The sequence below is a fragment of the Heliconius melpomene genome, chromosome 13, assembly GCF_056956725.1.
Source record: "Heliconius melpomene rosina isolate 202511_hmr_F chromosome 13, ASM5695672v1, whole genome shotgun sequence".
Lineage (NCBI taxonomy): Eukaryota > Metazoa > Arthropoda > Insecta > Lepidoptera > Nymphalidae > Heliconius > Heliconius melpomene.
Window position 1 is genome coordinate 6,527,164 of NC_140401.1, and position 16,898 is coordinate 6,544,061.

The 16,898-nt window shown below is 34.4% G+C and overlaps 1 protein-coding gene across 8 annotated transcripts; it reads right to left on the minus strand.

The window, feature by feature from the left end:
- Positions 1 to 52: 52 nt before the first annotated feature.
- Positions 53 to 16,859, minus strand: Zasp66 (PDZ_signaling and DUF4749 domain-containing protein Zasp66). 8 transcript variants are annotated; one of them, XM_085196844.1, is made up of 13 exons: positions 16,712 to 16,859; positions 16,175 to 16,299; positions 10,357 to 10,505; positions 9,814 to 9,903; positions 8,633 to 8,713; positions 8,089 to 8,284; positions 4,057 to 4,203; positions 3,441 to 3,488; positions 2,892 to 2,980; positions 2,045 to 2,083; positions 1,446 to 1,587; positions 1,164 to 1,226; positions 53 to 678 (listed from the first exon to the last, which is right to left on the minus strand). In XM_085196844.1, the coding sequence occupies exons 2-13, from the start codon at positions 16,265 to 16,267 to the stop codon at positions 592 to 594; spliced, it is 1,224 nt and encodes a 407-aa protein (XP_085052970.1). In that variant the 5' UTR covers positions 16,268 to 16,299; positions 16,712 to 16,859; the 3' UTR covers positions 53 to 591. The 8 variants fall into 8 exon arrangements, with proteins under 8 accessions (XP_085052970.1, XP_085052971.1, XP_085052969.1 ...); XM_085196845.1 differs by lacking the exon at positions 16,712 to 16,859 and adding an exon at positions 16,496 to 16,514; XM_085196843.1 differs by lacking the exons at positions 16,175 to 16,299; positions 16,712 to 16,859 and adding an exon at positions 14,795 to 15,018.
- Positions 16,860 to 16,898: the final 39 nt, after the last annotated feature.

Consider the following 16,898-nt stretch of genomic DNA (forward strand, 5'->3'; position numbering starts at 1 on the left):
TTTATTTACTTACGAGTTCTTTATTAGGGCTCATAAAATCAAACTCTTTAGATAGATAAAAATAAATAATTTATTTAAAAAAAATGATCGAATCTCATTCTCGTGCGGCCCGAGCTCGGGTCGAAGTGACTAGACTGTACACTCAACTCTTCTTACATAATTATGTATACATAATATTTCTGTACAAACAGATATAATCAACACTTAGTAATAAATAATTAAAGTTACTTTTCTACTTAGTGTAAAGAAATATATTATCGCTGATACTCGAGTATTAGAAAATCACCGAAAAAATAACATTACACACTTAGGGAGCGTTAAAATAGTAGCGTCCTAAATTAAAATAGTTAGTTTAATTCGTTAACTAACATAACCCCACGAGTCTAAAAGCCTCTCATCATTATTAAATCGAACGTATGGTCAGAGACGCGTCAAAGTTGCAGCACACTTGTTGTAAATAATACACGGGTAGGTATTATTTAAACAGTTTTGGAGATATGGTTTTTTTGGTTGAAATTTGTTTCATCGCTGACAGTTTTTATACGAGTATGATCACAGAGTTGTAAACGATCGTGTCTTTGCTGTGCCGCGCTAGAACTCGGTGTCACCCAGCACGTTGTACATGAGGCGCTTGAAGGAGTTAGATTGCTGAATATGCTCTTCTTGTAACGAATTCACCTGCAAATTATATACATTAAAATTATTTTAATATTTAGGTAACACCAGCGCCTTACGTGCGGCTTTACTCGCTTAAACTTGTTAATTTGTACATATTATATGTATAAACAATGTACATAAATGCCAATACGTGTGTTATTGTAATGTTTAAGCTATTTTATTACAAAGTTTCATCCTTTCAGTGGTTTTTGCGTAAAAGTGAAACAAACGTCCATGTTATTATTATTGAGGCCAATCCACGACCCAGGGGTACAAGCGTGGAACTATAAATACGACAAGTTGTAGGTTCGATTCTCGTTTCATTTATTAAACATTTAGTACTGGTAACGAGGCAAACTGTGTCGAGTTTCGCCACTCCATTCACTCCATTTCGAAAGTGGAGGACGGAAGTGTCTTAACAGGAACGGAGTGGTGGACTGGACATGGTTGCCAAGTGCCAAACAGTGTGACGCAATTATAATGCTATTGTACTGTAATTCTCTTACGAATGTCGTTTGTTTTGCTTTTGATTCTGGTTGTTTCGTTGGTTTCGGAGCAGGCGCGGGCTTCTAAAACAAATAATGGTGTTATTATATAATTTTAAACTCTCAAGATATAAACTAAATATTACAAATAATTGGTAAATTACTCAAAAAAATCACATTTCATAGGGTTACACTGCAATTTTTTAATTAAAATTTAGGTATTTCCACATTTTATTTGTTAATTTACTCATTACAGTTATATTTGTGTGTTCTACTCTTAGTTGGTGGGGCTTAGGGACTCACCTTCGCGGCCGGCGCGGGCGCGGAGAACACCTTCTGCACGGGCGTGGGCACCTCTTGCACGCCGCCGGGCGCGAGCGCGTCCTCCTGCAGCGCGCGGTACGTCTCCGACTTGGCGGGGTCGTACAGCACCGTGGGCCTGTGGCTGCAGGCGCGGGCGGGTGCGGGCGGGCGCGGGCGCGGGGGGAGTTAGTATTAGTCAGTTAGCGGGCGCAATACGATAGACAGAAAACGATTAGACTCGTACGGAGGGGCGGGTTAGTGTAGACGACGGATTTAGTGTTTGTTTTTTAGGAAGGACAGGTCGATAAAAATACTAACATTAATCGTGTAGAATAAGTTCACTTAATTTTACTATATAATTTAAACTAATATATATCTAAAATCTAGTGGTGGTCACGAGTGGTCACGTGAAATGCACATGAGGCGCGTATGCTTAATGCTCTCGTTCGTGAACGCGACCGTCGACGTAGCCGCCGTTTGAACGGTCTGACAGAAGTTGAAAGAGTCGAAGAGATAGCAAAATAAAAATAAAGAAGCATTAATGCGTCATGTGAGATGGGTGTCGACAGATTTGGCGGCGTTTCTAGTAAAACACTTGCCTCTTGACAACGTGCGGCCGTCCGTAATGGCCGTTAGAGCTAAGCAAGCAAACAAAATCATTTATTAAATAACATGTGGAATGCCCTTAAACGCTCTCGTGGATATTTATTTATATAATGCATTAGAAACTTTAATTGTTTTAATAGTAACTATGTGCAGTGAGATTTATACAAAACTTGCGCCGATATTACGTCAAATACAATGAAAATACACCCCATCGATGTGTTATAAATTACAATTTTTATAGCTGCACTCTGTATCCTGCATATATCAGGGTATGTAGAGGGAGCCTAGTATTAAGACACTCCGTTTTCCACGTTCTGCCAAATTTGGCGTTCGGCAGAACTCAACTCCGCGCTTTGACTTGTTTCCAGAGCGAAGAAATGAAAATATTAAAAAATAATAATTCATTCCCCCGAATGGGAATCGAACCCACAGTCGTCGCATTTCCAGTTCCGATTGTGCCACTGCGCCAAGACAGTCTCAAATTACAGATATTAACTAAAATAGGTGCTTGAATTAGTAATAAAAAAAACATTAACCATTTTTATAATAACGTAGGCGTTGAACCTACTGCTTTTCGAAACATTACTCAACCAAGTGGTCATAAACTATACTAGGGAAATTCTCAACAAATATTGTATCAAACTAAAATCTAGTATGTAAGTATAGCAAAATGCGAGGTATTTTCGTTTGGCACGCAGCCATGATCTTGAATTTCAGTTCTAAGATGAGCGTTACTTTAATATGACCTTCATTATTTTTCATATTCTACGTGTACTAAAGAAATATTGTATGGAATATATTTGTTTTAAATCTTTGATTAAATATTTTTTAAATACTCACGGCAGAGGAGACGTCTGTTGTCTAATTGAGTTGGCAATGTTTTGTTCAGAATATAGATTGATTGGCGAATTGAACTGTTTGTGCACCACCTGAAAATATATATGATTTTTTTTTATTTCATTCATGGAAAATAATAATATGCTGAAAGAATCAAAGCATTTGTTCAATGATTAAAATATAATATAAAAGTATGGATTGGTTACATAAATGCCATACTTATCAAGATAAAAAATATAAATGTAACACGATTAAAAATATTACTCTTTAATTATAAAAAAATATTCAACAAGACATGAGTTAGATTAATGTAAAATTAATGTAATTTTCATCGATGAAGAAAAAAAAATGTAATATAGACAAATGAAGTTTAAGTATGCACCGAGTTCATTTTAATTTATTTTTGCTATATTATATGATTTAACTTATCATGCGTTCGGTGCATCCTCAAATGTAATAATAATAAAAAAACAAGGCTTCGTAACAGAAGTTTGTGAATTCATGCTACAGTTATTTTTTTTAGGCAACTGTCACACAGACATGTTAAATAACCTTATTCGTCTCTTCACCGACCACTCGCTGCAACACTGATTCGGCCACCTGAGTTTTTATCAAAAATCTACACGTTATAATGTGCAATTTAAACATTTTTGTTTTTGTTCTTCGTGTACCTAATTAGATTATATAATTTACAACTCTAAACAATTATTTCGAGATTATGTTCTATTAATTTCATAATTATCAAAACTGTTTAAAATTTATTTGTCTGAGTATGCGAAGGCTAACATATTTTTGTGTTGTTGAAACCAAATATTATGTGTGACTTTTAATTAATGGAGACATAATTTAGAACGACGTTTACCTTAAGCTGGAAAAGGTATTTTTACAGAAGTGTGAAATTGCAAGTGCACATGCTTATTGGCGGTGAACGCTACAGTGTAATGTGTGTAAAAACTAATGCGTGTAATTTAGATAACAGCAGGTAAATAATATATATTCATACAATACGATGAAATTACAATAATATTATTATCCAGCTCTACCAACCTCGTCAGAACTCGTGGATTCATTTCCCATAATTGGTTTCTGGCTCCAATTTATATATAAATTTATAGTGATCGATTTGTTATATAATATAGTAATAAATAATTAAAGCATTGTTTTATACCTTCTGCTTCATGAGTGTGTCACGGTAGTCGTGGTGAGGGGCCGCGCGCATCGCCGGGTTGGGGTGGTGGCGCAGGTAGCTCTCTGTGGGCCCCGGCTCGCGGCGGACCTTCGCCCCCGGCAGCACCAGCGGGGTCGTACGGTAGGGCTGGCAGAACATTTTAAATTATGTACATTTAATTAAATAACATATAAAATATCTATGTCCTAATAAATGTAATGTAGTATAAACAATAATTGTTGAAAGAAAGTAATTATAATTTTATTCTAACTTTTACAGCTTAATTACCTCTGGCATTGTATAAAGTACATGGTAGGTATATGTATGTTCCATTATAATGATTAAAGTATAGCTTATAAGTTATTAGGTACCTATATATTAATGTATACACATTAGTACCTAGTAGTTCAATGTGAAGAGACGCATCTAATTTTATAGCGAGGTTATTTCATGTGGGTTATGATTCTCGACACCATTTCGTTTTATTTCTGTAATTATTTGATCAATGTAGGTCGTGGCCATTTTTAATGCGCATACTAGAGAAAATAGATTTTCTGAATTTCTTAACTCTAAGAATTAGAGATGAACCTTAAACTACTATTCGAACCGTGCTTGGATTTACTGGGTTACATAAAGCAGTAACTAATAAACTTCGCGTTCCTCGCGTTAATGACGACGAGGACTGTTACTGTATCCAAAAGCGTGAACAGTGCCATTCGGCGAACAACAAATTTCGACGTTTATTTCCGTCCGATGGATGTTTACAAAGCTGAAGATTTAGGCGCTGACGCAACCCTTAATATTGGCAATTTAATAAAAAATCTTACAAATAATGTATTCTTTTTCTAGTGTAATCACTAATCACTATTTTATAGTGTAACCCTATAATATATAGAATTGTAAATAAAATCATTAAAAATTAAATAATTATAATATGATATATCAAACTATAATCGTTATTTGTTAATCTTCAAGTACTTAGGTATAGTGATTACTTTTAAAAAGAATGTATAATCTTTTTATATTCTTAATTGGAAATACATCAGAAACATGTTCAAACAGAACATAATTGTACTCTACATAAATCATTAGAGCAAAAAATAATATTAAATTACAGTAACATTAATATAAACGTTAAATGTTTTTTAAAATATAATATTATAAATTGAAGATGGGACTAAAATTCTAATCTAATTCACAAGGACAATACGTTAACACAAAAACTATTATTTGAATAGATATTTTTATGTTAGTAAAATAGCGAAAATGACATTGAATACTTAGCTATAATAAAATTCCTATCAGAAACAAGATTTGAAATGACACTGAACTAAAAATACACGCACACGCTGACATCGTACAGCTGGCACATAGTGTTTAATGAATTAGTTTATAGTAAAAGTGATTGAGAAGTAATATATATTAGTAGATTATATTAAATTTATGATGTCTTATACATGATAAAGAACGCCTAATATGTTCTAAGAATATAAACATAGAATTCAGTGAATGAGATGGAAATTTAGAAGTTATGTAAACGATGTAAAACAGACACCGGAAGGTTGGTTTTCAATTAAATTCAGGTGGGAAATTGTTGTATGTAAACAATACGTTAAAAATGTTACAGAATGAGCTAATGAAAGATTGACTATATTTATGTAACACAATTTAAATAAATATCGAGAAAATAACATAAACTTGGATTATTACATCACTAATTTGTTATATAGAGCATTTCAAGTATCGTTTCCGTTTATATTCGAACACTTGATACACATTGCTTTAAGAGGTAATGCCAGATTAAATTTTCACCGAGTAAGCATCTTAAATGCTTCAATGGTAAATAAAATCACATTATCACTTTAGTTCTAGCTTAGTAAAATACACTACATAGATTAAAGAAGTTAGGGTAATATAGGGCATTGTTGACGACGCACCCAGTTCGTGACGACTTCTTCATCGGGGTGTTTTGGGTCCTGGTACCCGTTGGGGAAGAAGTTAGGGTTGACCGCCATTGTGTTACCGGGTAGCGAACGTGTCGTCGAGCGAGTGATCGCGGACTGCGTCTCCAGCCGCTGCCTCTCAGTAAACACCAATTTCAATGCATTCTATTTTGGAAATATGACGGGAAAATAGGCGTCGGCGTGGGCGAAAACCTCCGCCTAGAGCCTTGTGCGAAATGTACGTTATTTACTAGCTCACTGTAACTGCCAATAAATGTAACTAAATCAAATTGCAATAATAAATTGCTTTGTTGATATTTCTTAAATAACGACCAAAAGGTTAACTACGATAATATATTTTGGTGTTGTGAGATTATAATGGCATTAGCATATTCTAAGTGATTTTAGACCGATTCAATAACAAAATGTAATATTCATATGTACGTCCCATTAACCACCATTACTTTGCTTGTGTATAAGGAGCTATATGCCGTCACTAAAAACTATTTTCGCTGCCTATGATTCAGATCGATCTTAGCGAATTAGAAGAAGTTTCTGGATTTTCTATTTCCTTCTCAGTGATAGACATTTCCAGCCGCTTGCTATGTTCGACGAATACTATAGTCTGTGTGTGCTGTCAGTTCGAATATTTCCAATATTCCATACCTAACTAATTAATATTGTAACAAAATAAAAGTATTTTGGCTAGAAGCCAGGCTATATACGTACATCTGAGTTTAAAAGTAGTTTAGTTAACCTAATTTATTTGGGAAAGAGCAACGTGACGTTACCAATAAACAATATAAGTAGCAGTATCTACGATAAATAAATCTCATTTAGACGTTTGAAAATAGTATAGACAAAATTTTAGTTAATTAATGCCTACAAATATATTTTAATTCGTAGGTCAATGATTTTATAATTATTTAACAGTTTCGACACTTACGTTTAAGCTATCTTGTTTTATCTGCCTAATATATTTATCCAAGGAAACGAAATTTGTACTGTAAGCATTATTATTGCCTCTCGAATATTTATCTGTTTATTTAAAGATCAAAGCTAAAGATAATTGAGGTAAATGACGATTTAAGGTTGATTCATAATATAATATGTATACATTAGGTCTATATCTGTAGGTCTACAGATAGTTCTTCATCCTATCTTGATCTAGTAAAATATTCTATTCTTAAGCAATCAGTGCAAAGTGCTAATTATAATTTGGTAACTATCTGCGTCAAAGAAATATTTTTTTGAATAAATCGGACCTGATATAATATTTTTAAAGTTTAAGAGTAAAGTCGGATAATACAATAAAATAAATATTGATAAGGAAGTCATTTATCTTGTTTTTAATTTTCTTCTTAGTTAGATACCAGTAGGTACCTAGATTCTCTGTTTTTCTCGCAAATACCAGGCTAAATAGATAGAGCCGAATGTTAATAGCCTTGAATAATACTTACACTTTATTTCTAATATTTTTGTCCAATTTTTGAAATACGAATACCTACCTACGTGTTGAGTGCCGGGACTCGGCGCCGCGATCGGACTACCATGCCAGAGGGAGAAAACCAAAGTGTTTTAAATATATTTTGCCCCTGAGTTGGTTATTTATTAAGTTCATATTGTAATGACACAGACGAACGAATTACATTACAATATTTATTAAGTTCATAAATATCTACGTAAGTAAATTATAAAGTTTTAGTTCTTTACAGTAATTGTGTCTACATATGTTCTACGAATGTCTACGGAATATTATAATGTAATATGTTTTATATATTTAATAGATATTTTTTCGTGACCGTAACCGGGTAAGTAGACAGAAGCTAGTGTTAAGATACTCGTTACCTACTTTAACGGCGGCCGGGGTAATACAAAGTAGTCGTAACTACGAGAGGGGTAGGGGAGATCTCGGTTGATCTTCGAATGCATGAGGACATGAGGAATGAGACTTAAATTTTAATCAGTGATTTGTTACTAATAACTACAAAATTATACTTATAAGTATGATATTTTTTTCAAAATATCGATAAAAAATATACATAATAAGTACTTAAATAATATGTAAAACACTAAACAGAGGAATTACCTGGCTTTGTATAGACTCATCAACGGTTTCATCAGTGCGATTTGAAGCAGGAGAAAGCAGTAGGGTCCTATATTCACCCTCTTGCTGCACTTGGAAAGGCACCTGTGACGGCATGGAGTAGTTAGAAGGCGGTACAGGCGTGCTTCGTGGTAGCGACTCTGGTCCACGCCACGGCGCCGGCATTGGGCTTGCTGTCCTGCATTAAAAATAGAGGGTTCGTCTGTGTCATTTCAATAGCTTCGTATAGCAATAAGCAATATAGGATAGATACACAATAGAACATATTATGTTTTTAATAATTAATCTAAAAAATTGTACATTTTTATATGGATTTTTAAATATTTGAAGAGATTGCTTGGCATATGAGATTCAACATTATATGGATATATACTATACTAAATGTTTCCCATATAAGTACGTTGTTTTCTTAGAAATAGGTGTATACATAATACAAACAATGACAATTAGATACAAATTAATAACATATGAGACAGAATGACAGACAACTCAGACAAGGTCCAATACTATTAATTAGTTAAGTTACCTGAAGGGCGGAGGGACAGCGTTAGCAAGCGGAGAGCGCGGAGCAAACTGATTTCTTTTCGGGCCCTCACGATCCTCGTCCCTGTAGGTACATGCGAATACATTCTAGGTACGTATTTTATTGTTAGTAAGGATATATCTATAAATTAATTCGTGAATATCCCTTGTTCTGTGGGTTGTACATACAAAATTATGTTTATGGTACTATTATAATGTCATAGGTACCTACTATTATTAAATAAATATAATATAGGTGTTCAGTACGTTAATCGAGCCTTGTCTTATATAGACATTTCATTATTTATATACATGCTATAGTATAGTTGAACTATTATGGTTGTTCATGAGAGGTTCTAGATCTTTGATAATTATATATCAATGGTACTTGTCTATCTAACTCACAACTTTTTTTACAGAACTCCCATATAGCAGAGTAGGCAGTGGGAGCCTAGGGTTAAGACATTCCGTTCTCCAGTTTTTGGGAATTCTCGAGGCGTTGCGTGTTGAATGGCAGAACTCATTGCCACACTTTCCCTTGTTATCAGAGTGAGGAAATGAAACTATTTTTTTTTAATTCCCCCGAGTGGGAATCGGGCCCCAAACCCTTGCGTCGACAGTCACACGCTTCTCCCGCTGAGCCACGAAGGTACCTTTTTGTTAAGTTTCAGTAAGGCAACATTTTATTATTTCTTATAGATTAGCCGGATCATTATGATTCTATAACACATCAAGAGTGACAATATTAAAATTATAATACGTTTGTGGGTTGTCTCTCTTCACCACGAAAGTGACGACATATGGAAACTTCTTAATACAGACGCTGTTAAAATAGTTAGTAATTTAACTACTTTAGGCAGCTGCAAATATAAATATATAAAGGATCCATAAGAACGACTTTGTTAAGATATCTACTACATACATTACATATTACAACGATAAAAGCAAATTTTTAATTTTAATAATACATAAATACGTTTTAGCTGAATTATTGTGAATAGATATAACTTTTAAGTGTATATTATATACATATAAATAAATTCTAAGTATTTTATAGGTACTTTGCGTTACACTAATTACTCAAAAATGAATAATCAAGAGCTGTTTACATTATAAATAGGCAGAAGAAGCATGCCAGTCGATTTGTAAGCATATTACGACAACGAGACTAAAGGTGGTTCTTACTCAGCCATACGATAGTACGTAGGCGTGGGCACGCGCCCTACGTAGCTAGGAGAACGTGGCATAGTGTACAGGTGCGAGCTTGGACTGCTTCTGCAGGTACACTCATCATCACAAGGTGATATAAATAAACAGTCGTACCCGTGACGAATCACGTTAATTCAGTGCTTCAAAGACTTATAATATTATTTTTACATGTAATAAGAATAGTTTTGTTAATATCTGGATTACATTTGTAGTCATGGTGATACTAGTTACTGCAATAATAATTAAATTTTGACAATGTAAAAGTTATATAGTTATTTGTTATTTAGTTCGTACTTAAATAAGTATTAATGTAAAGAAATTTACCAGAGACGTTACGTAATCAATATTGTAAATAATCTTAAGTGTGATTTACCAGCTCCATCACAGAGGGTATTACATTAAATTGAAACTGATTCAAGGTTTATCGACAGCTCCTACTTTATTTTAAGTGCAATGTGATGTAATATTCTGATATAAGAAATCAGTTACGACTTGTTTAAGATAATAAACTTATTTTACCTTTGTACTACGAGTTTTATTTGATTTGGTGCATTTTTAAAAAGGTTCTGCGCATCCTCATGTCGCAAGTCTCTTGCGTCGTAATGGTCAATCTTTGCAATAATGTCACCTCTCGCCAGCTCCCGACCAGCTGGAGTGCCGGGGGTTATCTGAAATATCAGAACAGTTTAATAGAAAATTTAAGCTTTCTATATAATTTAAATGTTATTAAAGTTTAAACATATAATGTCAATGATATCTATGGTCTTCCTCTACAAAGTATTAGTATTTATATATGGAAAATGGTTTTTCTAAAAAAAACAACTATGAAAATTAATATATAATATTAAAATTTAAAAGTATTCATATAAAACAAGTAACTAACCGAATGAGCTGTATAAAACTGAAACTGAAATTATGTCATCTGTTTCCAAGGTAAAAAAAGTCCATTCCACGTCACTTTGGAATTTTTGACTAGGTTATTAGTACATTCAACTTCTTTTCCAAGGTGCGCTTTAAATATATATTTATAGTTCATTAGGAGTTACGTAGATAAATCTTAGGTAAGTTATGTGGTGTGTGGATTTAATTAGTTAACTTTTAAATAAGAAATGTAACACAAACAAAACAATAAACATGTTTATTCTTTAGTTTTATTTGATGTTGGAAGCAAGTATTAGTATAGTATAGGCCTATAGCGCCACAGATTTGTGTCTCTTTTCGTATAATTTATGATCTAGTCTGAAAATTTATCGAAATTGACATCTAGGACGACCTTGTGACTGGGCAAGGGGGAGGTTGGGACGGGAGCTATGCATCGAGTCTGGCGCGAGGCCAGGCTAAATGCGTCCATCTACGTTGTCGTGCCAACCGTCTTTGACATTTTTATTGAAAACAACCGCCGCTCAGGCATAGAGGCCGGCTGATGCGACGGCTGATTAGTGCAAATCCATCAAGCTGCTTCCGAGTCAATGGCGAGGACAAACCTATATTTACACAGGTCAGACAAACCTATACTGACGGTACCATTACGAAGCAACGTCACTTATATTGTCGTCGAACGTCAAGATATTTTTAAGGGATCAATGAGTGTGTGCCAGTGTGGACCCGTGCCATTGTGGCAGCAAAGAAGCTTATATGCGTTAGATATGTTTTTTTTTCATTGGTTCCTTATGACTTTGGTAGATCTTACATATGCTATATTTGTTGAAATCCAAGTTGTTAAAAACACAATAAACAATATTTTTAAGGAATGTGCATTCTCACATTGAATTGAATAAATGCAGTACGCCATTTTATGATTTATGTAAATATTTTGGATGGATAACTATCAAATCTATATCGAAGATAATATATTATTAGATTGTTTAGTCATCAACGACAGATGGTAGAGGATATCCAAGTAATCAAAATATTTTATGAAAATTAAAAAATTAGCACAAGGTTGTAAGATCTACTACCTACTTATATTTTATAATAAAATTCGTTACATTTTATTTCATTTGCACGCTATTCTATACATTAATCTATTTGATTTCATTACAATGACGTACGTAAGGTTCTAATAACTTCTATATTTATTACTAAAGTTAAAATAAGTTAGTAGAAGTAACTGATGTTTTATTAAAATAATCACAGGGAAAAATAATTGTAATTGAAACAACTATACTATATAACCATATGTTATTGTTAAATGCTTTACTATACTATACAATACCAATGGTTATATAGTACAATACCATGGGCGTATCTCGATAAGTATTTTCTTTTTGGCTTTAGCTTTGTACAGATACGTTCGTGCATCCTCTGAATACGCCCTTGGGCAATATATAAATGTTAGAGAATTACCAATTTTGTTTTAGGGTATGTTTTATAAATTTACAAAGCGTTGCTCTACATATACGAACATTATAATATAAAAACCTCGTCATATATTTTTATGTAAGATTGTATTAATATATGCTTATTATAATAATTGGCAAAAGAAAATATATTCACTTTTCAAGCTATCTCCCGCATGTACAAGGAAGTAGAGGGAAATCAATATTAAGACATTTCGTTTCAAGACATTGCGTGTTGGGTGGCCGAAATCAACGTCGGGCTATCTTGCTATTCGACTATAGAGTAAGGAAATGAAGTTATATCATTCCATCAAGTGGAATATACTTAGTACATTTTTACATACGCATAAATGCTCCACGACGGCCTCACTACTCATATAGTATTCGCACCTTAATAGGATACTACTGTACCAGTTTACTTGTATTGAAATTGATAATTTGACTAATGAGAATGCGTGGAATTATCACCATATTATTTAGCACTAGCGGTGTTAGGGTAGGGCGAGCCTGGGCGACCGCCCAGGGGCGCCGGATAAAAAGGGCGCCGTAGACGCCCGTTCAGGACGCTTTGCGCAAAGATGTCTTAAAATGGTCTAAGATCTAAAAAAAAAAAAAACAAAGTCACCGTCGTCTTAAATATCTAAAAAAAAAACAAAGTCATCGTCATTGAAATATTTATCAACTTTGAAAATAAAATTGCAGAAAACATAGACTTTGAATGCCCAATAAAAGAGTTCGCAGATAGAAAGGCTAGAAGAAGTGAAATTTTATTAGTTTTTGTCATATATATTTTTTTAAATACATGGTTATTTCGTTGTACTCATTCTCTGTTTTGTATATTATTGAAATGTAGTTAAAAATTTCGCCCAGGGCGCCGGTAGTGCTAAAACCGGCCCTGTATTTAAGGGAAGGGATCTTTTCTTATCAAATGATTTTTGTCCAGAAATCCAGATTACGAACATTGTGAACGAGTAATGTGTGTAAATATCATGTCATCAAGTTCATGCTAAGATATAAAGCTACATAAAATATATAGATCTGCAAACATTACGAGTACGGAGTACGTATAAAATTATTATATGCATATTTTTTCAGTTTAAAACACCAAGTTTTGCGACATTGCAGTTTGGGCAGAGATAATGTAGTGTTAATAAATTCCGTTTTCCATTTTCTACCCAAATTTTAATGTAATCTTTCAAAAGAGTGGAAACCGATAATATTAAATTGAAAATGAACATTAAATATTATAGATTCAATGTTTCATGACCTAGCGGTCACGCGCGACATCCTGAGCTTACCCTGCTTTTATAAATAAACGCAGTATAGTAGCGTTGTTTGCATGTGTCGGTACTTACAGCTGACTCATATGATAACAATTGCCACCCACCAAATTTATTGCAATTAAATTCATTTTAATATAAACAAGAAATAAATATAAGAGCCTCCCCCACAGTTGGAACGTATATGTATTTTGTTTACTGTAGCGTCACAATCACTTGTATCTTGTCTTGCCTTACTTTACTAAAATCATAAAAGATGTTCCTAATTTGTCAATTTGAGGCCGCCGTGACTGTAAGCACGACAGTTGACACGATTTCGATTCAGGGGAATGAAATAATATTTTCATTTCTTCGTTCTGGAAACAAGGTAAAAACTCGACGTGGAGGTTCGCCACTCAACACTGCCTATACCAATGCCTTGAAGATTCGGCGGAAAGTGGATCGATGTGTCTTAGGTGTGACATTAAGTACCGTGCAATATGTATGTGTATCCTACAGCGTGAAGCTAAAAAATAATTTCATCATTATCATCATCAAGTCAGCCTTTCGGCGCCCACTATTGGATATAGGGAAAAAAGTTGAAAACACTCATTAACGAATCATCTTATGTAGTTCTCTGGCTAGACTATAATTATTACTTTCGTTCGCTGTGTAAGATTACGGTTAAAAAATATTGTATTTTCAATTTATACATAATTAATTTCAAAATTTATATAATCCTGTTATTCATATGCTTAGAATCTGAGATTGATTAAAAAATAAGATTAATTTGAATTAAGCACTCCTACTGGACCTACAAGAACAATCTAGAAAAGACAAACTAGAAGTAGATGATATGATGTTGATGTAGCGGATTTTTTTAAGATTAAACGAATAATCGAGATGATAAAACTGTCAACAAAAATTATGCTTGAGCATGTCGAAGAAATAATTTTGTTTTCGTTATAAAAGAAATTTAAGTGGTCGCTTTCTCAGATTCATGTCACATTCCGCGACAGTATAAAAGTAACAAACAAGAGTTAATAGGTTCAGATGCCAAAAATGATCTGGCTATTTGGGTCATTTCATTTCGAAGTAACAGCTGTCGAACGATAGATATATATCTCGAACTTGCTTTTTTCTACCATTCCGTTATTATAGAGTATCTAACTATTTAAAGAAAAACTTTTCAAATTTCAACGCAATATATTTTTAATTTAAAGCAATAATAAACAACCAAATTCTTATATTTAGTTATCATCTAACCAAAACGGTCAATCTCAGATACACATACAAAACAAACCGAGGACTTGTTTACACCGGTGTTCATTGTTTACGTTTAGTAAGCGAGAGGCGTACCCTCGTGACGATGAGCGGGGTAGCGAGGTCCGCGCCGCCCACCAGCCGCAGGCCCCAGTTGGTGTCGCGGGTCTCCCGCCGCAGGGTCACCACGAAAGTGTGCAGCCGCCCCATGGCGTGAGGACGTCAGTACCGTTGCACTGCGCGGGCGCGCTGTGGGCGCAGACTTGCGAGCACGGCGGTAGGACGCGACGTTGTGCGATCCGAATTAGCTCTACCGCAAACTACACCCCTCCCCGAGTCCCCACTGTGCGCCACTAGATAACCCTACCGCAATTGACCTAATTCGAACAGCGGAAGATGATGTCCAAATATCCAGCTGTGCACTCCTGTTTACATTACCAGATTAAAGACTAGACTAGATCGCTATCAGGTTTCCATAATTCAATATATTTATTTTATTTTTTTGTATCTCTAAATGAGTCGAGCAGATGTTATAACAGACTGCAATAATAATTTCGTTTGTATAATACCTACTTCTTTCTAATATTTTGAATATGCATTTAACACGGATTGTGTATGTCAAAATATTACTGAACGGCTACATGGACTACAGAGAACTCAAAACTTATTACAAGGCAGCAAAGGTGATTGCTCCCTTTGATCTCTTGACACCACATCACCTGTGTTTGTGTGATTAAAAGTGTTATAATCACTTTTGTTTTCCTCGGCCTTTAAATAGCACATGAGAACAGAACTCAAGGTAAAGGTCAGGGCAGTATAATTGCGATGTCTATTACAGACTCGTGATTGGCGTAGTAATGGATGCAACTTAGGTAGGTATTATTAGATCATTAATCATTGACACAGATATTTGTATTTTGGCATATATGTAAGTAACTATTATTATTTGGCAATGTTTTTGTAAGCAATAAAGCGCTATATAAGAAATTTACACCCATTTTGTCCAATGTACTCGTTGGCTTAATGCCGCTGTATAATATAAATTATTGTATTATACAGTTAACTGCTACAATCTATAATGTAATAAAACAGTAAAAAATATGTCTAAATATTGAATAAATTTGCGAAAAGTCTGTATAGGACATGTAAAAACACTAATACAATATTCAATATTTTTGTCTGTACACCTTAGGAAAACTATTTAATTACGAACAACAGTAGTAAACGCAAGTGGCATGGCAAGCGTCCACTCCACCATAAGCGTAGAAAGATAGGGGAGGGAGAAGGGGTGGTTCGTAGTCCATGCCCACCCCAGAATAATCTGATGCCCATCTTATAAACTTTACTAACCAAAAATTTGTCTCCGAACGTTTACACTAACATGTCAACTCGTGATATCACAAATAAAAAATATCCAAAGTCACATTATATTCCTAATGGTCTATAAATAAAAATCAATAGATATAATAAACGTACCAATTTCCTTTGGCCAAAGTTCCTAGGCTCATCTTCAGGATCGTGTCGCTGATGGGGCACTCGCCAGAAAGCAGGTCTTTGGTACATCGGCATTTTATTGACTCGTTTTTCTCTTATAATTTAAGCTGTAAACAAAATTGAATCGCTATTCATGAAATGATATTTGATGTGTGGGCGTAATGGATAAAGCGGACCATAATACATATTTGGTTTACAATTTAAACTTGCATGGTTGCCAAGAATATTCCCGAACATATAAATTTAACACATATAAATAAATAAAACACACAAAATAGGTTTTTAATACTGAAAAAATATTACATTCCAAAAACAAGCAGAATAATATATAGCATAAACTGCATGTGCCTTTCAACATCAAAGCGTCAATGGACAAACACCGCATATGTTTATACGACAATTTTATGAGTGGTTAAGAAATTTTAAGTGTAGGTGGTTGGCAAGAGAGTTGTTATAAATCAGGTATTCGGTGTTAGATGATGGGAGAAGGGAGAGGTGTAGAGCACCTCACACACTCACCAGAGGGCAGCGTCGTGTTCGCCGCGACGTCGCTCGTTCAGTGTCGGTTTCTATTATCTACTATAATTCCGGGCAACATTAAACTATGTCTATTTTTTGCGCGAGACGTTCGACGCTTCGTGATTCGAGTGATTTACAAACGCCCCTCGCGCTGTTTCTGGGCCAATACGAAATTCGCAACGAATAT